A 26,359-nucleotide genomic window follows, 5' to 3' on the forward strand; every position below is an offset into this window, starting at 1 on the left:
AGGAAAATGGTGAGGAATTTGGTGTGGAATTTCCTCACCATTTTTCTCCGTGTGAATGGACCCTAACTATGGTGTTGGCTGTTCTTCTCAAGTTATCAGTGTCAGTCTGCTCAAATAAAGCATAACGTTTTACTATTTCAGTTTCCACCCATTCATACTGCTTAGGGCTTGTTCACATCTGCGCCTGATCTCAGTCTGTCGGCTTTCTGTCTTCTGCAGGCAGAAGACGGAAACCTGACAGACAGTGTCTGGCCGTGAACGCCGGTGAGCGTTATGTGCTCTCTGCGGTGAAACCAATTTTTTTTTAACGGACGCAAAGTCCTGCATCTCCGACTTTGTCTGACAAATGAATGGGTTTGGAGACTGACTGCGGGTTTCCGTCTCCTGTCCAGTTTGGGGAAGGAAACGGAAACCTGCATAACGGAGGCCGGGACGCAGATGTGAACCCGGCCTCAGTTAAAAAGGAGGCATGGAAGCAAGACCACTACCACGGTTTAGATCTGGTTTGCTCTCTGATGCCTTTGTTACAAGTAGATGGATGGCAACATATTTGCTCGACTATGACCAAACATATCATATTATTGTGAATGCTATTGCATTTTTAAAGTTTTAATATTAATTCTCAGACATATTCTTAACAATTCTCACATTCTCTAAACAGTTAATGGTTCCAGATTTGCAAGACCAGTGATTGAGATTCTGTCACCAAACCAAACAAAGTACACTATAACAAGGACGGATCCCATATCACGGTATCGCTTCACTTTAAGTGCACGAACACAAGTTGGATCTGGGGAAACTGTCACAGCTGATACTCCTCTCAAGCAGGATGAAGGTAAAAAAGCCTTAAACTGATACTAGATTCTTCCAAATTGTCATATATTGGAGTAAAAACTGGTATTCTAGTTATTATACGGTTATCTTCTTAGAATGGAAGGACACACCACTATGCCTTACCATTCTCACCTCCAGCAGCCATTTCAACCTGAAAAACAAAGGAACTGAAGTCCTGTCAGCAGATCTGCTGCACAGCAGTATTTCCTGATCACTTGCAGTGCAGAGAAATGCAACCTAGCTCCATTCAAGAGAAGAGTGGTGTGTTTGGTTTCTGCAAAAGATTCCCTCACATAGATGGAAGTTATAATGAATAGTCCGAGAATGCAATATGCCAATGGCACAACACTTACTCTTATTTTACAATCATTGTTACCCTATTACACCATTTACGTACTACTAACCCTAGATTCACTCGACCAAGTTTCACTTGTGAAACTCAGTCTGTGTTTGTGTTTGCTGGATTAGCCAGCCGTATGATGGGAGAGGGACTCCTAGCAGTATAGTTATCTGTGACACTAGGAGTCCCTGCCTCCAAGCGACATACTGTCTCATACCGATTATAGTACAGGACAGTATGTTGCTGGGTAGCTGGTACGTCTACCGTCATAGAAAACTATAATGCTAGGAGTCCCACTTCTGGCACTCCCCCCTTATTGGATTCGCAATAAAAATTCTATCAAAATCCCATTGTCTCTGAAATATCTTCAGCATGATAAGACGAGGCTGCAACTGTGACAGTTCACCTTCTGTGTTTGGTTCCCTGTGAGTGGCTATGAGCATCACTTTGTGGGAGAAATCTGAAAATGTTGGGGCAGGCGCCCATTCCCAACAGATCAGGGAATGATAGTATATCCTAGTCATATGACACTATGATGACTATTGGTGACACCAGGATAACTAAAGACTACATTTTCCAAAAAACAATACATACAACGCATTTAGTTTAAAATGGGCATCAAAAATGTATTCTGCTGAAGCAGTATTTCCCAGTTGTGCTGATTTTGCTCTGCTTTATTGGGGTATCATCCACTGGAGGAACACTACTTTATATTTGGCATAGACCTAGTAATATTATATTTATATTTCAACTGACTTGACAGAGGCGTTTTTTTATTATCTACCTTTGCTTTGTTTTTATGTGTTCCACTCTTTTTCTCTCTTTCTTATTCCCTTGCTTTTCCCTACTCTTGGCTTTCTGTGAGGTCTGCAGTTCCCCCTACTTCAGGTAAAGTAATACAATAGCAAGGTAACATGCATGGGTCTTCCAGCATGCTAAGCTTGTGGCATGGTATTATTTCTTTCAAAGCACCCATGGTGCCTGCAGACTACAGTAGATTGCTTGGTAACCGCCGTCTGCTTCAGCTTCTTTAAGCTAAATGCATTTATTCTCTACTGCGAGGGTTATTGAAAATGCAACGACCATCAGCTTTTCTTCTGTGTTTTTTCCTGGTGAGTAGAGGCAGACGATCTGCAATCCATTCCCCCAGGCTAGCTACAGACAAGAAAAAAAAAATTTTTAAACACACTTTTTGCACTTTTTTTTTTTACTGTATATTTATACAAAGACATACGTAGTGGAAAGAGGGATTGCATATTTATACTGTAGCTTATAGAAACAATATATCTCATTTACTTCTATTTCTAGGCTTCCCTCTGAAATGTTTGCCGGTGTGAGCAAATAAAGAATTTTTTCTGTATTAATTGTTTGATTTTCAAGATCTCTGTTTCTACTCATTGACTAGGAACCTGCATTCAGCGCATGAAAATCTGCCATGATCGTGTGATGGTCACACAGGTGCCTACTCCTTACAGTTTACAGCGCTGGAAGTGTAACAAAGCGGCACCTGTGTGGGCACACGTTTATGCACAAGGTTATGTACTTGTCACAATAAATCAGCTTTATTTGCCAAAATGAGAACACTCCTTTAAATAAACCAGAAATGAGCTCATTACATTTACTTTGGTTCACAGATTTTATTTTAAGACGTGGCAGAAAACCTGCATTTCTTGTTGCAGATTGTGCTGTATTTTTTGAGCTAAAGCCACAAGTGGCTACAAAAGGAATGGGGAATATGAAGGAAACACATACACTCTTCCCTTCTGCTAAATCCACTCAAAAATGCAGCAGAATCTGCAACAAGAAATACGCTTTTCCACAATTTGTGGTGTCAGCCTAAGAGTCTGTTCACATGGAGTTTTTTGGCAGCGGATTTTGACACGGAATCCACCTCAAACTCCACTGTCAAAAACGGCTCCCATTGACTTCAATGGGAGCTGCTCACTTATTTTCTCCACTAGCTAGTAGCCGAAAAAAGAAGCCAGCTGGCCTATGTTGCCAAGGATTCCGTGGCTGACTCATCCGCGGCGTCTGCGGCATGAGGCTCCCTGCCAATTAGGCCCATTCACCGGCATCCCGTTGCGCCACGCGGAATGCAAAGCATTTCACATGTAGGCGTCTGAGTGCAGAGGCCCCACTGAGAGCGGAAATGAAGGGTAGGGAGTGCTCCGATGATCAGTGCCCCTCAGGCTATGTACAGGAAGTTTATATTGTTAATTTTGACAAGGACCTTGTTGTTGTTTTTTGTTTTTTTTGTTTTTTTTTAGAAATATGGATATAATAGCAACATTTATATTGATTAACATCCTGGTTTTTTTTTTAATACCAATATGTCTATCCAGCATTTTCTGTTTCTTCACTATTATTGATGGATTTGTTGAATACATAGGGGCAAATAATAGTTTTGCTCTTGGACGCAATGCGTTTTTTCCCACTGCGCTTTTCACAGGCCAGCCACAGAATATTCCTCTATGGACGTTCTGCTTCAATTATACCTATAGGGAAACCTCTGGTGACATGCTGCAATTTCCAAAAACATGACAGTTTTAGAAATTGCAGCAATACCGCTGCTCATATTTTTCTGCATTGTGTGCAGTGACTGTAAAACAAGGTGGTTTTTCCTGCCATAGCCAAACTGCAGCTTTTACACCACGTGGAGCCTCAGCCTTAAATTGATTTGGGCAAAAACATAACTCTGACTTTAATTTGTGTTCATAGATGCCTTATTACCAAAGATGTAGTTGAAGACATATGTGAATACATAGGGTGTCAAGTGGGCTATAGCCAGACTGCATATATGGGAAGACATAATATTTCTTTTAAGGCATCATCCCAATAGTATCATAGCCAAGGCCTGCTTATACATATGTATATTTCCATGTCCTTCTTGAATTTCCACTCCAGAGGAAGGAGATGTGAAAGTTTCCCCATAGGAATTACCTTCAGTGACATCTATTCTGCACACTTTAAAAAATATCTATAGGAGTAGATCTGCACTGCTTGCAAGTATGTCAACCAAGAATTTCTCAGTGGTAAATGCATTGCATGCTGACGGATGTGTGCAAGGCTGTTTATGAGCTACCTGCACTCAGTGGCCATTAGACTAAGGCTCCACATAGTGAATACATCTAAAAAAAAAAAGCTGCAGAAATAAATGTAGTGGAAAAAACTGCTTTTCTGCTGCATTTTTCATTATTGAATCCTTTCCATATGTCTATGTCTATTTTCACTGAAAAACGTAACACGCCGCATTTTTCAGAAATGCACGTGTTCTTGTCAAGGCAGGCTTTTTCCACAGTATTGTTACCATGGTGTGGAAATTCATTGTTTTATTTCTTTATTGCTGCAATTCCACATTATGTGGCCTTAGCCTCATCCAGTTTAATGCTATGTGTGTATATATATATATATATATATATATATATATATATATATATATTATATATATGTATATAATATATATATATATATATATAATTAATATATATATATATATATATATATATATAATTTATATATATATATATATATATATATATATATATATATATATACAGTATATATATTATAAGCTCATACCCACTTTTTAAATTCCTTGCTTCTCATGTTGAAGTGATGCCATTCCAGTATGTGACAGCTTCAGTCAGTCACTGCAATACTTACGTACTGATCAACTGATACACATGTCAGTATGATATTTCATTACCGTATATACTCGAGTATAAGCTGAATTTTTCAGCAATTTTTTTTTTTTTTTAGGAAGGGGGGGAGTGTCTATGACCAGCCGCAATATAAATGTATAGAATCTCCCATAAAATAGTGGGGAAAAAAGGAAGCTTTAAAAATAAATAAATAAATAAATAAATAAATAAACGTTCTAAATCCCTCCTTTCCATAGAATACGTACAAAAGAAAATGACTGTGAAACACAAACACATTAGGTGTCCCTGTGTCTGAAAGTGCCTGGTCTACTGAATATAGGGGATCTGCAGTGCTCCTGTTCCGTCAGGAAGGGGTTAATAGGAGCACCGCAGATACCCTATAGTCAGCCAGGCTGAATTCCAAGTGGGGGAAAAAAATCCCAGTCCTCAAGCTCAGGGAAGGGGCAGACAGACAACTAAAACACCCCCTCCCCTTCCTCAGCATCTACTGCACCTAAAAACTCCGACCATTTTAATTTTTGAAATTTTCCAATAGCTGCTGCATTTCCCCTCCTAGGCTTATACTCGAGTCAATAAGTTTTCCCAGTTTTTTGTTGTAAAATTAGGGGCCTCGGCTTATACTCGAGTATATACGGTACTATAAATTTGTAACACAGGCTGGTGGGGGACTACAAGGGGGTTTAAAAGATGAGTGTATGGTTTAGGCCACAAAAAAACGCATAAGCTAGCTAGCATTCCCAAAATATGACATGTACGTGACAACTATGATAGTTATGGATATGCAGTACTGTAAAAACCAATGCATTGTGCGTACATCATACGATATGCTATTAGAGGCTTAGCTGAATGTATTGTGCATGTTGGCTTCATGCTTTTGTTGTTGCGATCTTTCATCCTGTGTTTTGCATGGATTCTCTACCATGATCAGGCAGCTTGGCTGTGATACGTGCTTTTATTTTTGGCCATGTTTTTAGTTCTGCATAATACAGATTGTTTGGAATGAAGATTTCTATTGCATCTCTAGTTCAGATAATGCCTTTGTTCTATTTTATCTTGGAATGAGCCGAGTATGATATACTTGTTTTTCAGCCTCAAATAACATTTTTTATCTATTTTTTGTAATAACATATGTTACATCTTTGCATCTTTTCAGTGGAGGGTTCCTATATATTTATTGTCCTGATGGAATTACATGCAGTATCTGCTCGAATTAGGATTGTGTGGGTGGTTGAAAAGATGAAACATTCACATAAATGAAGGACAATAAGTGTTATTGGGGGGCTGTTCCCCATGACAACCAAACAGTTCACATCCAGATCATTTTTGTAAAGCAAGTTAAAAAGCTGTTTATGAAGCTAAAATTAGGATTAGGAGTGGATAATAAAAAGAGAAGAGCATTAAAATCTCTTCTGTATACTTCTCTTCCTCTTACAACTCTTCCTGGCATTGGCTTCAAAATGTATGAAAAACTGCCTTAAAACTGCACATATAAGGCCTGGTTCACATCTGCGTTCAGTAATCCATTCGGGGAGTCCGCATGGGGACTCCCCCAAACAGAATAACGAATGCCGTGAGCTTATGAAAGCACACAGACCCCATAGACCAGGGGTCTCAAACTCAACTCAGCATGTGGGCCGCAGAGCAAGATCCCAGCCAGTCGGCGGGCCGCACCGCGGCAAATTTAGCTCCACCCACTTTTATGTTGACTCCGCCCATTCATTTTCCATGTGCCCCCACACTGCATAATCCTCCTACAGTCACCCGTAAACTATATGTCCCCCCTCCATCTTTCCCCCAGTTACATATACACCCTTCATCTGCCCCCAGATTCATGTCCCCCCATCTCTGCCCTCAGATTCATGTCCCCCCATCTCTGCCCCAGATTCATGTCCCCCCATCTCTGCCCCCAGATTCATGTCCCCCCATCTCTGCCCCCAGATTCATGTCCCTCCATTTCTTCCCCCAGTTTCATGTCCCCCCCATCTCTGCCCCCAGATTCATGTCCCTCCATCTCTGCCCCAGTGTCATGCCGTTCTCCCCCCTCCCTTCGTCTGCCCCCAGTGTCATGAGCCCCTTCATTCCACCTCAATGTTTAAAGAGGACCTTTCACCTTTTTGCCCACAGGCAGTTCTATATACTGCCGGAAAGCTGACAGTGCGCTGAGTTCAGCGCACTGTCGGCTTTCCCGATCTGGGCCCAGTGTGAAGAGCTTACGGTCCGGTACCGTAGCTCTTCTATGGTCAGAAGAGCGTCTCTGACACTCAGTCAGAGACGTCCTTCTTCACAGCACAGCCAATCGCGCTGTGCTGTGAGAGCCGGGAGGAACGCCCCCTCCCTCTGCTCGCAGTACTCGTCCATAGACGAGCATTATCAGGGAGGGAGGGGGCGTTCCTCCCGGCTCTCACAGCACAGCGCGATTGGCTATGCTGTGAAGAAGGACGTCTCTGACTGAGTGTCAGAGACGCTCTTCTGACCATAGAAGAGCTACGGTACCGGCACCGTAAGCTCTTCACACCGGGCCCACATCGGGAAAGCCGACAGTGCGCTGAACTCAGCGCACTGTCAGCTTTCCGGCAGTATATAACACTGCCTGTGGGCAAAATGGTGAAACGTCCGGATTCAACTTGGATCCGGCTTCCCTAGGCTTGTGCGGGCCGCACAAAATTGTTCGGGGGGCCGCATGCGGCCCGCGGGCCGCGAGTTTGAGACCCCTGCCATAGACTATAATGGGGTCCGTGTGTTTTCTGTGTGATATCCACACGGAACATGCGGACAGAAAAGTACTTCATGATCCACTTTCCTGTCCGCAGGACTCGTGCGGAGACTGCGTACAAAGCACACACACGAACCACATTATAGTTTATGGGGCCCATGTGTTTTTACTGCTCACCGCTTGTCAATGCGTTCAGTTAATGGGTGAAATCCTTGGTGCTTTTATATCACAATCCAGACTAAATCTGCAAATAACTCATGAAGATTTTGCCACAGATACACAGCTGACCATACTCCATGTGGTTTTACAATAGATTTACTGAATGACAATTGGATACTTGTGCATGCCAAATGATACAGTTGGTCGTTTATCAGTCAGAAACTTTACAACATGTTGTAAAGTTGCTTCCGTTACCATGGAAGCAACTTTACAACATGTTGGAAAACGGATTATTCATTTTGCATATGTGTTCTTATTATAAAATTGCGCATTGTGTAGCCAGCTTTGGAGTAATACTGATATCAGCTTCTTATCACCTGGTGTATCTCATGGGCTTTTCCCAGAGTTGGCCCCTTTTTTTAACCCAAGACCACCACCAGCATTTTACCTCCCAGCTACCTTCAGTGCATGATTTTGGACAGGATTTGTGCTATCCAGCCAAGGGAACGTTGGCTTTTAGCTTCTTGTGGTCACTATTCTACTTCTTAGAAGTCTTGCATTGGAGGCAGTTGAGAATACTTGAGATCTCTACAGCAAAGTCCTTAATGTGATTTGTATAAGGTCAGACCTGATTTAGACCACTATAGAACGTTATTGAGTGAATGTATGGTTGTTGTGTTGCTTCACATGTGTTTCTGAGAGGTGTAAAATGCATATTATATCAACATGTCTGAAGAGTTCCTTTAAGTTCTGGAAGACATGCATTTCTCTGCTCTTTTTCAGTCTATTTTTCACCTTGTTCTCAGTTCCTCCCACGTCTCCAGCACCTGTTACAGATGCTCCCACTGAAATCCCAACTGTTCCCCCAACAAGTCCCAGTGCTACCACTGTTGTCCTCACCACACCTATTCCAACCAGACCCACTACTACAACTACTGAGAGCCCTCCAACCACTGTGGCTAGTGTCCACGAAATAGGTACTGCACTTCAGAAGAAACCAGTGTCATCATCATTAGTAAAAATGGCATATCAGGGTTGGTTCACATCTGCGTTTGATAATCGGTTCGGGGAGTTCGCATGGGGACCCTCCGAACGGACTATCAAACACATTTGCAAGAGCTGTGCAGTGAATCCATAGACTATAATGCGATCCGTGTGCTTGCCGCCAGATCTCAGCACAGAACATGCGGACAGGAAAGTAGTTCACAATCTTCTTTCCTGTCTGCATGACTCACACGGACCCCGTTATAGTCTATGGGGTCTGTGTGCATTCACTGCACAGCGCTTGCAAATGCATTTGGTATTCCGTCCCCATGTGGACTCCCCGAACGGATTACCAAACGCAGATGTGAACGAAGGGTAAAAGGCTTTCCATCCGCAAGCCTCGAAATTCTCAGTGAAAATGAAGCCATATCACCTATTGTTACTGTTATGAGCTAAACCAAATGTCTAGTGATTCCTAAACGGTATGTTTGTTAGCCATGTTATTTAAGAACACAACCTAGCCCTTTTCCAGAAGGAGAGTCTCTAGCCGTGTTTCAAGACTAATAGGTCAGACATTGACTCAAATGGTAACTGGCTATAGATGGCAGTAGCGAGACAGCAGTGCTACATTACAATGTATTAGCTTCTATTCAGTCCTAGAGCCACCACGCTACAACAAGATAGCTAATAAGATAAAAGGGCAATGTATCTGAAGCCAAGTATGGCTGATGTCTTATTATTACATGCTGTATTCAGCTTTATGACTAGAATCTCTTACTGGCTATTTCACACATCAAATATGTGACATCATTTGACTTTAAACAGTCAAATATATGGTAGAAATTCAGTTTGTTATTATTTTTTTACTAATAAAATTGCATTTTGACGTAACACTGTAAGGCAACGTTCACACTGCCTTTCCATTGTTCAAAGCCATCAAAAAATTAGACATGGAAAAATAATCCTTATAATGGATACAGATGGAATACTTTGTTTGTATCTTCCATGAATGACTTCAGTGGTCCATTATGTATTCTTTTTTTTTTATTATTGAACAAAATCGAGATTGGACGGAATCTTATTGGGATGAAGTCAGTTATGACAAATATAAACAGAAATACCCTGTTATCCTTGAATACAAATGCATGCTTGGCTAAACTGAGCATGCATGTGTATGGGGGATCAGGAAAAGTAACTAGGGCTATGGATATTGGGGATAATGTCACTCCTTAGGGAGAGACCACCTTTTCAGGTGCGTGGAGACTTATACAGCCATAGTTGCTCCACTGCAAGGGAACATGGGAAGAATATGCAAATATGTCTCCCAAGATGTAAACAGGGAGATAGTGCCTCTGTTGTGCTGCCCTCTATTGGGAAGCACCCTGAACACCATGCCCGACTATCTCTCCCTAAGGACGCATTATGCAGTAAAGACTTCTGGGAAAGTCGGGCATGATGTTCAGGGTGCTTCCCAATAGAGGGCAGCACAACAGAGGCACTGTCTCCCTATTTACATCTTGGGAGACAGATTTGCATATTCTTCCCATGTAGGGCTATGGAGTAAGAGTCTGAATAAAGTTACTGACGCCAGCTTCAGGGACACTATCTGGGATAGTGTTCAAGTCAGATTTCCATTAAAAAAAAATAAATTCAAGTTTCGTAGAGAATTTATTGCTAAGATATTATTATATGTAAAACTATATTTCCTTCCATTATAAGAATAAGCTCTTAGCTACTCCCAATAACTGTATGTTGCTAGTGGCTATAAATGGCTGGTTATAACATACTTTTATAAGATATACACACATATAGCAGGATGTTTTTTTCTGTGTAGTATGCTGTTTTATCTAACTTGTTGTGAATCACCTCCCCAACAGCGCCTGAACATTGGGACCTCAAAATTTCCCCCAACAGCCACTGGGCAAACATCACCTGGGTATATAATGTACAGATGGGCACTGAGGTTATGGTTGAGTATATTGACAGTAAGCATCATTTTGCATGTGGAGTGTGTGTAGCTGGAATGGATCTACGAGCCACCACCCACGACCAACCTTGGCTGCACCACGTGCAAACACGACATAGCAGGGCACTTCAGGAGGTGGTTGTCAATTAACACAAATGAATAGAACTTATACATTTTATTTTACTATAACTATATAAATGTTGATTTATTAATAATTCACAGTATTACAAGGTAGCATACCACCCATCCTGAAGTGTCACCATTGCATTTATTCAGCTTCTAAAATAATAAGATCAAGAAACTCGCTGTCATCTATTGTAGACATTTATGGGAACTCTTACAGCATTTGAGGTCATCTATGACAAATACTTGGTTGGTTTTCTTCTCTTAAAGCCGACAGAATACAGAATACTGTCCAAAGTCTTAGTCTGAGAGTCCCATATATGACTATGAGTACAACATGTAAAACATTGCATGAGCATATATATAAGGTGGCTAGGTACATATAGAAATTATCCATGCTTGGAGGCGCTGCATTTCTTGTAAGTGTCGCTATATCTTCTCTTTATTGAAGATCTTTTCACCTCATACAATACACGCGGCATGCCTTGCATTGCATATGCTTTATCTGCTTGTTCGATAGTTATATTCCATTGAGTCAGCTTATCATGTTGTGTGCTACCTGCCATCCAGATGGATAGCTATTGAAATATTCACATGAACAGGAAGCATGTTACACTAAGTACATGTCTGTGCATCAGTTATGTGATAATTCTGTCTGTGCACTATACAGGTCAGTGTTTTAGACCTAGGATTTTAATTGGAATTCCGGCATATTTGGTGGAATCTCCAGTATATGTTGAGGATATACTTTGTATGGTGTGGTAGAAACTAATATATAGATATGGATTGTTATTGGATTATGTATATTTACATTGAGTGTGTAAAGCTTTTGTCTGCTGTATGGAAAAACATCTGTAATACTGTACCATACACAGTACTGTAATAATAGTTTATACAGCTAAAGGAAGAATTACTTAAGTGGATGTTATGACTTTGGAACTTATGCGTTAAGGTAAAGTAACTGGAAAAATTACATGGCAGGCAACTATTTGGCCAGGTTAATGTTGCCAAGAAATATGTTTGAGGCCTTTTTGCATATCAATAGATATATAGAATAGGTGTAGCGTTTATTAATGTAACCTCACATTGAATGAATATCTGAGCAGCATGTTATAGAGCAGATTGGTGTGCTGTGGGTATTCACACCAGCGTTGTTGGTGTCCATTGTTAGGCACGGTTCACACTACCATTGAATTCCACTATGAAGGTGTCTGTTAAAAAAAAAACAAAGAAAAACGGACACCTATCATAGCAGACACAAACAGAAACTAACTGATGGCTATTAGTTACTGTCCGTTATAAGTCCATTGCCCATAGACTTCAATGTTAAAAAAATAACGGACACTTGCAAGTCCTGCACATAGGATTTTTTTTGTCCGCTGGAAAAAAACGGACTTGGGTGTAAACGGACACTAACGGACACAAGATAAAATTCCATTGAAATGAATGGAAATTTCTGACGGTTCAGCTAGTGTCCGTTGCTAAAATCTTTTAATGGACAATAGCCACGGACACTGCTGTCACCAACGAACGCCCCCTTAGTGTCTGACAGAAAATATTACGGACTTATGATTGATTTTTTTTCACATGTTTATGGCTATTGGACATATGACGGATGTTAAGAGACGGCCGGTCGTCCATTGTACCATCTGTTATTTTTGTCCATTTTTTTTTTCTCTGCATGCTAATTAAGCATGACAAGAACAAGAAAGAAACCCAAAAAATGGACAGCTATCATGATGGCTGGTAAATGGACACTGTCCGCTTTTTTAACTGATCTATTAAAGGGATCACTTAAAAAAAACCAAAACTGACATATGAATATAATTTATTGTGCATTTACCATTCATTGTGATGGCTGTCTGGTTTTTTGTTTTATTTATTAACAGATCCTATCATACGGACTAATAGCGTAATAAAATAGTGGGAATGTCCCCTTATTTTTTGGTAAAAGATTCAGTATTTTTATTTATAGCTCTGGTTATTCTGGCCTTAGTAGCCCAATAGGTGGCCCTATTCAGTGGTTGTTACACTCTTCCCTGTATAAATGTGTATAAAGAGATAGCAGTTACCAAGTAAGACCAAGCACTGGAACCAAAGGCCAGAAAGAGCAGAAATGGAAATCAATATATTATAAGTCATACTGTATCTTTTTCCAAACAACTTTATATGGACCTGCTCTATAACATGCTGTCCAGGGTGCAGACTGTGTGTTTTACTTTGACATGTTCACACAGGGTAGTCTCTTGTGCTATTGTAACTGTAAAATCGAAAAAGGTACAACAGACATTTTGTTAACTTTACTGCTGCAGATGTAGGGAATCTGGTGCGGAACTAGAGCATTAGCGTTGTTAGGTGTTGTGGTGTATTTTATACTACAATTGCATTTTATTTCATACATTCTGTGTAATGCTATAGAGAGATTCTTTGCAAGAAGTCCTATGATTAGGGCCACCATTTAGGTGAATGATGCTGTTTGATTCATTTGCATGAAGCATTTGCTCTGGTCTCCCTATCCTTTACTGTTGAGTCAGACGACATTCATCCTCAGCTCTTTCCTATCAGGTAATAACATGAGCAGAATTGTTCCCGTTAGGGGTCATCCCCCTACCTCAATTCAACTATCTGATCTGGTTCCTGGGATGACCTACAGAGTACGGGTTTATTCCCAGGAGCACCACTTGGTCACAAGCCCATTTGTGACTTTCGAGACCAACTCAGGTGAGGGATCTCTCTTTTCTGTGACAGCACAGACACATTTTATTATTTTATCTTCATAGTGATGTCTAGTGTGTATAGAAGATGCCTTTTGTTGACAATGCCATTAAAGGGAATCTGTCAGCAAAAATTAACCCCCTGCAACTATGTAGGGAAGTTAAGGCTGTGAACACATATTTCAATTCAATTTCAAATATTTCATATTTGCAATGGCGGCGTCTCCAGAGTGCCACAAGTTTGCAGCACTAATCCCAGCTAGGCATCACCCCTCTATCCACTGGATATATCAAACCTGCGCCAATGTGATTCTATCCAACGCAGCCACTGATATTATTTGTACTTATTCATGTTGGTGAGGCAGAGTCTTATGGCACTCAAGAGACTATTCCATTGCACTTACAATGTCCTTTGCATATAACTAAAGAATAATTTTTGGAGACAGAGCCTAGAATTGGGGGACTCAAAGGTACGTTGGGAATGTGTACACCCGTACCTAGACAAACATGTGATTATTGCTAGGGATTTATTTTTGCTGACAGATTCCCTTTAAATTTAGTGGTTTGTAGTTATATTACAAATTTACATAAAGAGGCCACCTAATAAGGACCTTGGTGCAATAAAAGAGGAAAATTGCTGAACAGAAATTCTACAATAACATTCAATGTTGCAGCCATCTCTTGGCAAAAGTAGGCATCATCCTACTGAATGTTAAGTTTTACCCATTTGTTGCTTTGCTTTACAGTCTTTTATAGGTTTTGTTCTTTTTTGTGTTTCTTCTGTTAGTGTTAATAATCTACATTATGTTTTTGGAAACATCTTATTCTGATTTACATAAATGTGTATATTTTTCCAAGCTGGTCAGACACAATGATTGTGGTTGTTGTCTTGACAAGTGCAGTCTTTATGTGATTATTCTTTAGGTGTAGATAGAACCTTATGTATTTAGAGGATCTTACTTCTAAACATGGGCAGTTCTTTAGATCATGATAAAAGATGAGAGGAACTATGGACATAAAAGCAATGGGTGTACACAAAGATATTTCATAAATTTAGCAGCAAATTCTGTGTACTCACATGAGGATATTAACTGAAGAAATAATATGCTTTCATATTTTTGATGTTTGGGTTTCTATTTTTACATATTGTGCCTTGTTTCTAGTGTTTATCATATGGACAAATATAATAAGATATCGTATTTAAGATATCTTTATCTTAATGTCTTTATTTTGCCTTTTTTAATGCAGTCTTTTGTATATATCCTTTAAAAATGTTAAAAGGGAGCTAAAATGAGGTCTTATATTCAATATGTTCAATATATCCTATTGTTAGACAAAGATAATATTTATTTTAAAAAAAAGGATTAAATCTGTTCAACTTCTTTTAGATGTTCAACTCATTTTAAATATGTACGTGGTCTGACCAGTACTGATAATTTTATTATGGGATATTTTTTAAGGGTATTTTCAGGAGTGACATATTGATCACTAACCCTTAGGATAGCTACTGGGTACAGGTCTGATACCAGGGATCCCAACCAATATGATATTGATGACCTATCCTTTGTAACTCCAGAAAAACCTCTTTAGTCTAAGGCCCCAAGTAGTGGGCCGCAGTGAAAAACCCCTGCAGGAAATACCAAGTCGGAAACACATTGCGGTTTTTCCCGCTGCACTTTTCTCAGAAAGTCTTCAGAGTTTTTCTCTGCAGACTTTCTGCTTAAGTTATACCTATAGGGAAGCTGGCAGCTTATCCATAGGTATATTTAGGGCCCGTTCACACGGGCATAGAGGGGGCAGATTATGGCGCGTAATCCACGTCATAATCCGCCCCCTCACAATGGTGGTCTATGGAGATCGCCAGGCTACTTTGCCGCTCACGGAAAAAAGAAGCGAGCTGCCCTTTCTTCAGGCGGATTCTGTGGCTCGTTGAACCGCGGTGTCCGCCTGGTGGCAGCACCCTCTGGTTTCGGCCCATTCATTTGAGCCAACTCCAGAGGTGGAAACCGCGACCTCGGTGCCAAAATTCACCCTCGGTGTGAACTTAGCATTAACATGTTGTGATTTCCAAAAACGCAAATCGCAGCATGTTCACTGCATGTATTTTTCTGCAATGTGTGGATGGGATTCGCCACGTTTTTTTTCTTGTGCATCGGTCATCTGTTGGTCTTATTAAATGGTATGGTATATGCTCCTAGGTTCTATCATTAGTAACCAAAAAATCGAATCTATGATCTAGGCCAGCAGCAGATATTGGGGGAAAGAAAGGGCAGTATACTGGGTCCTTCTTTCCCAGACTATTTCTCACCACCAGAGATAAGTTGTGAAATCTGTCTAGTACTTCATGTTAAGCTAAGCCAAGCTTGCTCCATAATTATCATGTTATGGGGAGTCGAATTATTCCTTAAGGCTATGGCCTGACATTGCGGAAATGCAGCGTAGTTTTAAAAGGAACGGAAAATATAAAGGAAGTACTTATATGCTTATATGCTTAAAACAGATAGTTCAGGAGTGGTGACAAGTCCTCTTTTATGACCATGTCATTATAGTCATCATACCTGATGAATAGACCTAGTAGTCTCGAAAGCTTGCAATCTGTCATCATTTTTGTTAGCCATTAAAAAGGTATCAACTACTTAAGACTCAATCTTTATATTTCATGTCATTGTAGGAAATTAGAAATGTGATGTACTGATAAAATTATTTGTGCCTTCATAGGTTTGTAGACAAGTCACTACCCCTATCAGTGTTGTATGTATGTTGTAATGGTGATCATATTTTATATACAACATGTATATGTATCGGACATGAAGCTGTTTCTATATTGTTGTTCTGTCATTGGTTAAGAACTGTTATCTTTTGATTTCCTCTTGCTCTTGAACATTTAATTAGAGGATTTCCCATCTCTGGTCCTCAACAGCCCCCCCAAAATACTGAATTTCATGGTCTCTTCACATGAGCTCCAGAGAATCTGCCAGATTGACTCATACGTAGCCAACTTCTCTGCTGTAAAGAGATCCTAAAAAGACTGCACTGTCTGGGTTGCTTGAAGCACAAGGTTGGGGATCAGTATTCCACAAATCTGTGACTTACAGATTTTCATCATTTTTTCAATGCTACTACTTAAATTGTTTTCTTTTTTCTGTGTTAATTCTGTGTTCTTCGTTACACATGCCATCAGTGTTACCTCCATTCATGTGCAGAACTCTATTCTAACCCATTTTCTGCTTATTTCTGACAGCGTATACAAAGAACCAGGTTGACATTGCTACCCAGGGCTGGTTCATTGGACTTATGTGTGCAGTTGCTCTGCTGGTTCTCATCTTACTGATTGTTTGCTTTATCAAGAGAAGTCGAGGAGGAAAGTATCCAGGTGAGGGGCACTACCATAGAGCTATATTGATATTTGCCTTGATGGTTTCTGAACAAGCATTAAAATATATGGATGCCATTTGTTTTCGTAGCACCTACCAAACCGAGCAATCATTACTGTTAAAGGTAGGGTCCCATTAAGGACACTTCTCCCCTGTCTTGTGGATAGGGGATAAATATCAGCTCGGCGGGGTCTGACCGTTGAGTCTCCCAGCAATCAGTAGAACAACCCCTTTAATTCCACAATTCAATATGCTAACTAGGCTCCCTTCTGCAAAGTCGGCAATCCCTATCTATCAGCTCAGGGAAGCCCACCTGAAGGTAAGGATCCTGTTTAGCATTTTGGGTGCTGAAATGAACACCAGTGACTGTTCAAGAACATTGGGGATAGAGAAAAAATAACAACTGCACTGAAATCAGAGGAGCGGCACCTAAGGATGCAAAAAGTTGGAGTTGGTGTGGAAATGGTGAAAGGTCCTCTTCAAGGAGGATTATGTTGCCTTGAAAACATTACCACATCACACTTCCACCTGAATTGTCTACTCACAATAAGCTGGATAAATGCATTCATATAATACGTCGGGGGAACATTTTCCTCGTGTTGGTGAACCTGTGTGTAGTAACATATCTTTGTTGACAGAATAGGAACCCCGTGTAACTTTTTGCTTCAGCTTGCTGTACACGTTCAGATGCAACATCTTTATTTGTTTAGGAGGTGCTGTGGGAAAATAAAATGCTCAGGCGATTACTATGGCTTCCACCATCAGAATACATTGTGTCTTGGGGTCCTACCAGTGCCGCACCTCCCATGAGGCGACCTGAAGCGAGCGCTTCAGACAGCACTATGCCAGGGCCTCAGGGAGGGCGGCATTTTTGCTAACCTAAGCCAGTCCAGGACAAGTTGTCCTGGACTGGCTTAGCACGGAGCGGTGGTTTGGGGAGGCCACTGGAGCAGCGCTGCTCCAGCAGCCTCCCCTCACGCTCAGGCAGAGCGCAGGCAGTCTCCGGGCCTGCTCTCTGCCGGTGAACGGCGCTAAGCCCCGCCCCCTCCGCTAAGCCCCGCCCCGTCCCGCCCCCTCCTCCCGGCGGGGGGGGGGGGGGCGGCTTTCTGTACTTCGCTCGGGCGGCGAAAGGAGCAGGTTCATCCCTGGGTTCTACTAACAAAACTTTAGCAAGTTGTATGATATGGTAGCTTTTCTGAGCAATAAGGTTTCATAGCATTTAGTCAGTTGTGCTTGGCCAGTCTGAAGGGGCTCTATCAGCAGATTTACGGGTCATGAGCTAAAGATATTCCTGAATAGGCTATTCAGGTGCTATTAGTTTGTAAAAAGACCCCACCCCCACCCCGTTTTTGTTAATTACCTTGGTAATCGATATTTAAATTAGCTTGATCATGCACAGTGGGCGTGTTGTGCACCCCTTAGCATCATTTTTTTTTAATCAGATAATTTTTATTAACAAATTTTTCTTTACATAAAATCAAACAATCGACAAAACAACAGCAACACAACAACAATTCAAAGTAAATATGGAGACACAATCCGACATATAAAGAGGGACGCGGAGAAGTCCATTAGGACTCCCCGCTAAATCTCCCGAACCCCCTTTGATTTCCATGTAAAGAATAGCACTCAGGGGATCAAGGAAACAGAGAAAGTTGAAGTGAGAGATCTGTTCCTAATCAGAGACGGGGAGGGAAGACCAGGTGTGTCCAACCATGCTCCCCAAATTTTTTCAAATTTAGTTTGGGCCTTTCTCTGTATATATACTCCCCTTTCCAGCCTAATAGTATTATTAACTCTAGATATCAATTCCACTAGAGAAGGAGGGCTCTGGTCCAAAATGATAAGAAATCAATTTTCTTGCCTGGTATAATACCCTAGACAACCCTATAAAATCTGGGCTTTCCGTGTCCACACCCTCCCCCAAAAGACCTAGGAGGCAAACTAATGGTGATTGCAGAAGTGCAATAGAATACACCCGGCCAAGCAAGGACAGTACCTGAGTCCAGTAATTGGCTAACTCCTGACACTCCCACATCATATGCAGGAGATGTGCGGGTTCCATACTACAGCGGGGGCATTTGGCATCAGAACGGATATGCATACGGAACAGTCTCTGTGGAGTCCTATAGACCCTATGCAAGAGATAAATATGAGACAGTCTCTGTTCTTCACTAGGGGACAGTGACCCCTTAGCATCATAGCTGCTCCACGCCCACTGCTGCCTCCAAGCCACCCCTCCTCCTGCTTATTCACTGCGGTTTCTATTGAAACCACGCGCGTGCGCAGTAGCACTCCCTCCGGCGCGCTACTGCGCATGCTCCAGCTCGCAATGTTCTCTATGGGAAAATGGTGCTGGATACCATGCGCAGTAGCGCGCCGGAGGGAGCGTTACTGCGCACCCACGTGCTTTCAATAGAAACCGCCGTGAATAAGCAGGAGGAGGGGGGGCTTGGAGGCTGCGGTGGGCGTGCAGAAGCTATGACGCTAAGGGGTGCACTACACGCCCATCATCCACGATCAAGCTAATTTACATATCGATTACCAAGGTAATTAACAAAAACAGGGGAGTCTTTTTACACACTAACAGCAGCACCTGAATAGCCTTTTTAAAGGCTATTCAGGAATATCTTTAGCTAATAACCCATAAATCTGCTGATAGAGCCCCTTAAGCATTGGGCATACTAAAGGCTGTAAGAGCTAAATTGTTCTTCAAAATTTGAAAGGGTTAAGAAATAAAAGAAATATTGCAAAGTCTGCTTGATGGGTTGTCACGAATCTAAGAGTGAACTGTTTTATACCCTTCAGTGAGGGAAAAGAAAGAAGTGGCTCTAGGTCCGGAAGATCAAAAAGATGAAGATGGCTCATTTGACTACAGGTAAGAAAAGAAGTATACATAATACATTAATGCATACATACAAATTAAATCTTAAATGTACAATACAGACAGACATTTCAAGAAAATGAAAAAATAATATATTTCTACATACATAAATGGATATAATGTATCGTGTCACATGTACAATAGATTGTTATTCACAATGACCACTATTTTATACATATAACACATTGGGTATTGCTGCTTATTGTCCACATAAACAAAATGTTGAATAACTTTGCCACCATTCCTCAGTATCTTAATGTCACACTTGTTCAGTGGCCAACACACCGGTTCACAGCGTCACACACAGGACAGTCCTCCACCGCTGTCCAAGACCGGCCTGTGCATGTAACGTCTGTGCCTTTGTCTCCCACTCGCTACCCAGGAAGGAGCACAGGTGAGGGACGTCACTGCCTACGTGTCACCCTCTGTGCTTTGTGTGTGACAAACACCTCCCTGAAGTCCTGAACAATCATCCTGAAATAATCAATTAAATGTATGGACAAGCTCTAAAAATGGCGGGACACTTTAGTGCCTCTCCCTCCGAATCCTTGTCCAAAGGATGCTAACAGCTAAAGAGCAAATCTGAATAAAATTCCAGACCTAACAACCTAAACTGTGTTTACTGTAACGTGATGTCACCGGACATACATTCATCATATGCCACAGTGTAATGTGCGGCCCTGCATCAGACTCTCTGAAGCGATCAGTGTCAGCATATATGTCCTTGTGATAGCGACATGGTGTCTCTGACTGTTATTACAGTGTCTGCTTCTCTCTCCCTCCTCCACATGTCTCTCATCTCTTTCTATTCTATCATATATGGCCCTGTCTCTTCTCTTCATAAAACTCATGCTCTTGTGTCCATTTGTTCCATGAAGGTTTTTCGGAAGGTAGGATGAATCCTTTTTGGCTTCTAGACTGTAAGCTACTACTATTAACCTGATCTAATATCAGTATTAATCCCCTTAACTTCATCCGATTACAGCGGATATTAATATAGTAATACACAGTAATCTTTTTAACTTATACTGTAGCGGCTGTAGCTGGTAGAATACAGTTCTGTATCTTAACATTAGTATACATAGTTTTTAGTTTGTTCTTTTTGTTTGTTTGTTTTTTAGAAATAATAAAGCACAACCCATGGTGGAGCACAGCCTCAGTTCTTTACTCCAGCTGCATGCTGTGCCAGTTTTAAGTATAAGGGCTAGTCCACACAGTCTTTTGGCAGTGGATTTTGATGTGGAATCCACCTCAAAATCCAATGCCAAAAATGGCTCCCACTGACTTCAATGGGAGCCGCTCGCTTCTTTTTTCTACTAGCTAGTAGCAGAAAAAAAGAAGTGAGCTGCCCTATCTTGTCGCGGATTCCACAGCTGATTCAGCAGCGGCGTCCGAGGCTCGAGGCTCCCTCCCGATTAGGCCTTTTCATTTGGGCCTAATCCGGAGCGAAATGCACCAACATCCCATCGCGGCTAGTTCACACAGAGTTCATGTAACTCTGTGTGAACTAGCCCTTAAGAGGGTTGGATGAATCTAGACTATGATGCAAATGGAAGCCTATGGAGTGCTGTACAAATGTGAGGTTACACAATAACACAGCTTGCAACACATATAAATAGAAAATCCGTCAGAGCTGTCCATCCCTTCTTTTGGCCTCGTGTGTCACCCTTGTTTGTATTGTTTTTTGTTATAAAACTTGTAGTGACTGCAGAAGAGGGAAGAATACTTGCATATTTGTACTGTTTGGGTTACTTGAATACCTAACTACTTACCCCATCCGAGTGAATAGAGGCAGCTATTACAGTTATTTAAAGGGTGTATTTAGATGCTGTGTCTCCTTGTTTTAATGGAGCAACAGCAGTATATGTTCACTACCTTTCCAGTACTTCAGTAAGCTGTGAGAGCAGCGCTCATACTCAGCCTCCACTCCATTCTATCAGGGTACATGGCATCTCCATTCTCGTGAAAGAAGTTGAAAATGTTTGGACCACCACTGATCAGACACTCTGTGGATAGGGGATGTCTGTTGTTCATGAGACAAATGTCTAATTTTGGCTTTATGCTTTGGTTTTTGTTGCTGTCTCTCTTTGGGTTCCCCCTGGATTTCTCTACATTTAACAACATGGAATTAAGCCTGTAGCTTTCCAAGCTTGCAGCAGAGGGACATTTCCCAGGCATGACTTTACCACCAATGACTATGACAGAGCCGCTGTGGCTTACTAGTGCTACTCCTGCCAGGCTATCCATAACTTATTACATACACTGCATTTTACTATCTTCACATATTATGAATTTCGCTTTCAATTCCCCTCTTGGATCTTATTCCGTGGCTTTTCCTTGCTTCATATGTTGTGCAGATAGAGCATGCTAAGCCCTTATCAAATCCTTAACATGTCTGAACATAGTCTAACTACTATGAAGGATATTTAATGACCATGTCTTTTCAGTAACATATTTGTCTGGAGTCTTTTCTGTGTTGTTCATCAGAAAGTGACTTACAAGTGTTTTTAGTAGAATTACATGCAGTGGAGCATGCTATGCTTTTACTTGGATTAGATAAAGAGTCTAGTATAAAATTATAGGCACATGAAGTATGAGTCCATTGAATTATGTGGGTAACATATTAAAGATCTATATCACAGGGGTTCCACAATAAGGTCAATTGCATGAGGCTTAATTCTATGTGAATTCAGGCTGGGTTCACGTTATCATTGAATTTCCTTATGAGGGTGTTCATTAAAAAAAAAAAAAAAAAATGGACACCTATCATAACAAGCAATAAAGACACTAACTGATATTAATGTCTCCATTTTTTTAATTGATCCATTTAAAAGGATCAATTTGAAGAAACAGACACACTAGCATCAGTTAGGGCTTGTTCACATCTGCGCCCCGGTCTCCGGTTATACAGGTTTCTGTTTCCTGCCCGAAACTGGACAGGAGACGGAAATCTGCAGTCATTTTTCAAACCCATTCACTTGAATGGGTTTGGAAAGTGTCCAGCTGTGAGCGCCTCTGAGCGCTTTGTGCTCTCCGTGGCGAAAGTTTTTTTTTTTTTTTTTTAACTGGATACAAAGTCGGACAGAAGACGGAAACCTGAAAACAGAGATCGGGCGCTGGTGTGAACCCAGCGTTAGTGTCAGGTTTTTTTATACTGTCCTTTTATGTTTTGTTTCTGCTGTCTGAGCATGCGCAGAAAAAAAACAACACAAAATAACGGACAGTTATAAGTCCGCTGCCCATATACTTTAATGTTAAAAAAAATAACAGACACTTGCTGTCCATTTTTTTTTAACAGACAGAATAGTCCTGCATGTAGGATTGTTTGTCTGATGGAAAAAAAATGGACACTAACAGACACAAGTTAAATTCCCATTGAAATTAATGAAAATTTTAAGGGATTTGTAATGGTTCACCTAGTGTCCGTTGCTAAAATGTTGTAACAGACAATAGCTACAGACACTGCTGATGGTCACTAACTGCAGTGTGAATGCCCCCTTAGGGTGCATTCAGACTACGTAACGCCGGGCGTGTATGAGAGCCGTACACGCCGGCATTACGGCAGACTGCCGAACACTTCCCATTCACTTCAATGGGAGCGCTCGTAAACGCCGCTGTTACGAGCGCTCCCATTGAAGTGAATGGGAAGTGTTCGGCAGTCTGCCGTAATGCCGGCGTGTACGGCTCTCATACACGCCCGGCGTTACGTAGTCTGAATGCACCCTTAGGCTGTATTCACACAGAGTAACGCCAGGCGTTTTTTGTGTGTTTTTTGCACATAGCGCCGCGTTTACGCCGCGTAGCGCCGCGTATACGCCGCGTTAACGCCGCGCTATTTAGCGGTGGCGTTGCCCGGCGTTAACGCGGCGCTACGCGGCGTAAACGCGGCGCTATGTGCAAAAAACACACAAAAAACGCCTGGCGTTACTCTGTGTGAATACAGCCTAAGGGGGCATTCACACTGAGTAAACGCTAGCTTATTTTGTAGAGTAAAATTACACTTGTAAATTTTGCTATCCCATTGACTTCAATGATATTTTTTTACAAGTGTAAAAATACGCCAGTAAAAAATACGCCTGTAAAAAATACGCCTGTAAAAATACGCCTGTAAAATGTCATTGAAGTCAATGGGATAGCAAAATTTACAAGTGTAATTTTACTCTACAAAATAAGCTAGCGTTTACTCAGTGTGAATGCACCCTTAGTGTGCCATAGTAACAGGAATGCATAGTTATTTACTATGCTATGTTATGGCAGCCTGATGGCAGTGAATGGGGTACTGGTCATGCATGTGCATTGGCACTCCATTTGCAAAGAGGAGGCATGGGGGACTTTTGGTCCCCTGTTCTTCTCCTCATTGGAGAACCTGCTGGTTAGATAATCCAGCATAGGGAGACTTATCCTCCATCCTTTAGACAGCAGATAAATGTCCTTGGCACAGCCCATTTAATGACACAAATGCTTCAAGGAAAACAAGAGTTGTTGACAAGCTTAGGTATGCTTTAAAGTATGTACAGTTTTCCACAGTACTCCACATGTGGCTTTCCACATTTTTCTTGGATGGTGAGATATCCATTGATAAAGATCAGATAAATGACTGAAACATCCAGATTTGAACAGCCACCTGTACTACTTACATATTAATTCTAATATAAATGTCACATAATTACTAATAAAGAATTAAAGGGATTGTCCAGGATAAAAAAATAATAATTAGAGCGGGGGAGTTGGCAAAAAAAAAAATTACCTGTCCTCGGTGCTTCGGTGCCTCCCTTCACGGTTCAATCCTGCAGCTGTGTTGTTTTCTTTCGGCGAAAGTCCTCGCCGCACGTGATCACTGAGGTCAATTAGTGGCCTAAGGGAAGGGAATCGGAGACATCACCGCCAGCAAGGACTTTTGGCAGAAAAAGAAGACCAAGCAGCAGGATTGGACCGCCCTGGGAGGCACCGGAGCATCCGGAACTGGTGTGTTTTTTTTTTCTCACCTCCCCCAGCCTAATTAAATCAAATTATACCTACAACCTCTTTAGCTATTCAAGACTGACAAGTGCTATGAATTCCTTTCGACATTGTCTGCAGGTTTCAGTGAATGTCCAACACTTCAGTTCCCATTTATTGTATATGCAAACCACTGCATTGTGTAATTTTTTACATGCCAAAGGGAATAAACAGCAGAACTCAGCAGATTATCTTCATTTATATACAATTTGCCTTGTCAGCACTGTAGGCCATCTGCAATGTATGCCAAGCACTTGGTGTTGTACTTTCTTTCTGTTTCCTTTAACATTAAGAAGATCAGCAGAAGCTCTTACTCTGCCTCTCATTGCATAAAAGGTCAGTGCTTCAAAAGCAACCATCAGAAAGAAACATATTACAATATGGTCGAGGGTAAGACGTGTGGAAGTTCTCCATCATTATCTTGTGTACCCTTCATCAACGCTCGTCTTCTGTAACCCAATATGATATTGTAGTTTCCTATATCTCTACTGCGTAACATTATTTTCTCACCAATTAGTGCTTTGTTAACATTACCCCACTAGATAAGCATCTTTAGCGTCATGTTCCCCAGTCTCATGTAGGCTAACATCCTACACCTAGGACGTTGTCCACTATAAATATACTTGTTTCTTATTCTTTTCTAGTGACGAAGACAACAAACCACTTCAGGGCAGTCAGACTTCAATAGATGGAACCATAAAGCAGCAGGAAAGTGATGACAGCCTTGTGGATTATGGTGAAGGAGGAGAAGGACAGTTCAATGAAGATGGTTCTTTTATAGGGCAGTATACAGTTAAAAAGGACAAGGATGAGACAGAGGGTAATGAAAGCTCAGAAGCCACCTCACCGGTCAATGCCATCTATTCCCTGGCATAGGACAATTTCAACCTCCCATCCGGTCTCAAATTCTACCACCTCCACGTCTTTCCCTTTCTAAACTCTCCTGGGATTACCAGATACCCTTTCCACCCAGTTAGATTACAATAGGAAACATGCACCGACGCAGATTCCTACTACTAGGACAACTTCATCTGCAATTGTGAAAGCAGCCAAGAGACTTGGAATCATGGACAGCTCTTACCTTCTACAGCTGCTACAGTCTCTGTCCAAGCCACATTCACAGTATTACCTGCAGGGACATGTCCCTTAGCCATGCCTAATCTATTGACTATAGTTCCTTACAGTTCCAGAGGAGGAAGACAGTGATCTAATAATATTCACTGCTGTCTGGTGTTGACTCAATATAGGATCCATTTTCACCTAAAGGTCATAGCTTTGCCCCAGTAGGTGACAACTTCTGTTTGAGATGAATATTTTTCACTTTGCAGTGTGGGAAAGCAATGGGATGGGTGATCTAAAACACCTCTTTAACTAATCCCCATCTAGCAAAAAGGTTATGTTAACTATTAATTTCCCCCTACCTCTTATTTTTATGTGAACATTTTTGTTGTACTCCAGGGTGTTCTGTAATATAGAGCATATAGGGCAATAAGGCACTCTGGATTTGTGTTGCTTCATTATCATTCCCCCTCAGGACAGTATTGAATCCACTGCTATAACTGCTTATGGGAGCCTGGCACTGCCATTGGACAGGCCCAACATCACGGA

The 26,359-nt window shown here is 41.4% G+C and overlaps 1 protein-coding gene across 4 annotated transcripts in view; it reads left to right on the top strand.

Moving 5' to 3' along the window:
* The window catches only part of NFASC (neurofascin), a 116,932-nt gene extending 90,932 nt beyond the window's left edge, over positions 1-26,000 (top strand). For 2 of the 4 annotated variants that reach the window (XM_075264103.1, XM_075264104.1), the window contains 8 exons: positions 662-835; positions 2,048-2,062; positions 8,515-8,685; positions 10,570-10,677; positions 13,347-13,502; positions 16,737-16,868; positions 19,678-19,747; positions 25,396-26,000. In XM_075264103.1, coding sequence (XP_075120204.1) covers positions 662-835; positions 2,048-2,062; positions 8,515-8,685; positions 10,570-10,677; positions 13,347-13,502; positions 16,737-16,868; positions 19,678-19,747; positions 25,396-25,627 — 1,058 coding nt within the window. In that variant the 3' untranslated portion in view covers positions 25,628-26,000. The remainder of the gene's footprint in view (positions 1-661; positions 836-2,047; positions 2,063-8,514; positions 8,686-10,569; positions 10,678-13,346; positions 13,503-16,736; positions 16,869-19,677; positions 19,748-25,395) is intronic. The other 2 variants (XM_075264105.1, XM_075264106.1) reach the window with 1 other exon arrangement.
* The last annotated feature ends 359 nt before the right edge of the window (positions 26,001-26,359 follow it).

This window comes from Leptodactylus fuscus, chromosome 2, assembly GCF_031893055.1.
Source record: "Leptodactylus fuscus isolate aLepFus1 chromosome 2, aLepFus1.hap2, whole genome shotgun sequence".
In the NCBI taxonomy this organism is placed as follows: Eukaryota; Metazoa; Chordata; class Amphibia; order Anura; family Leptodactylidae; genus Leptodactylus; species Leptodactylus fuscus.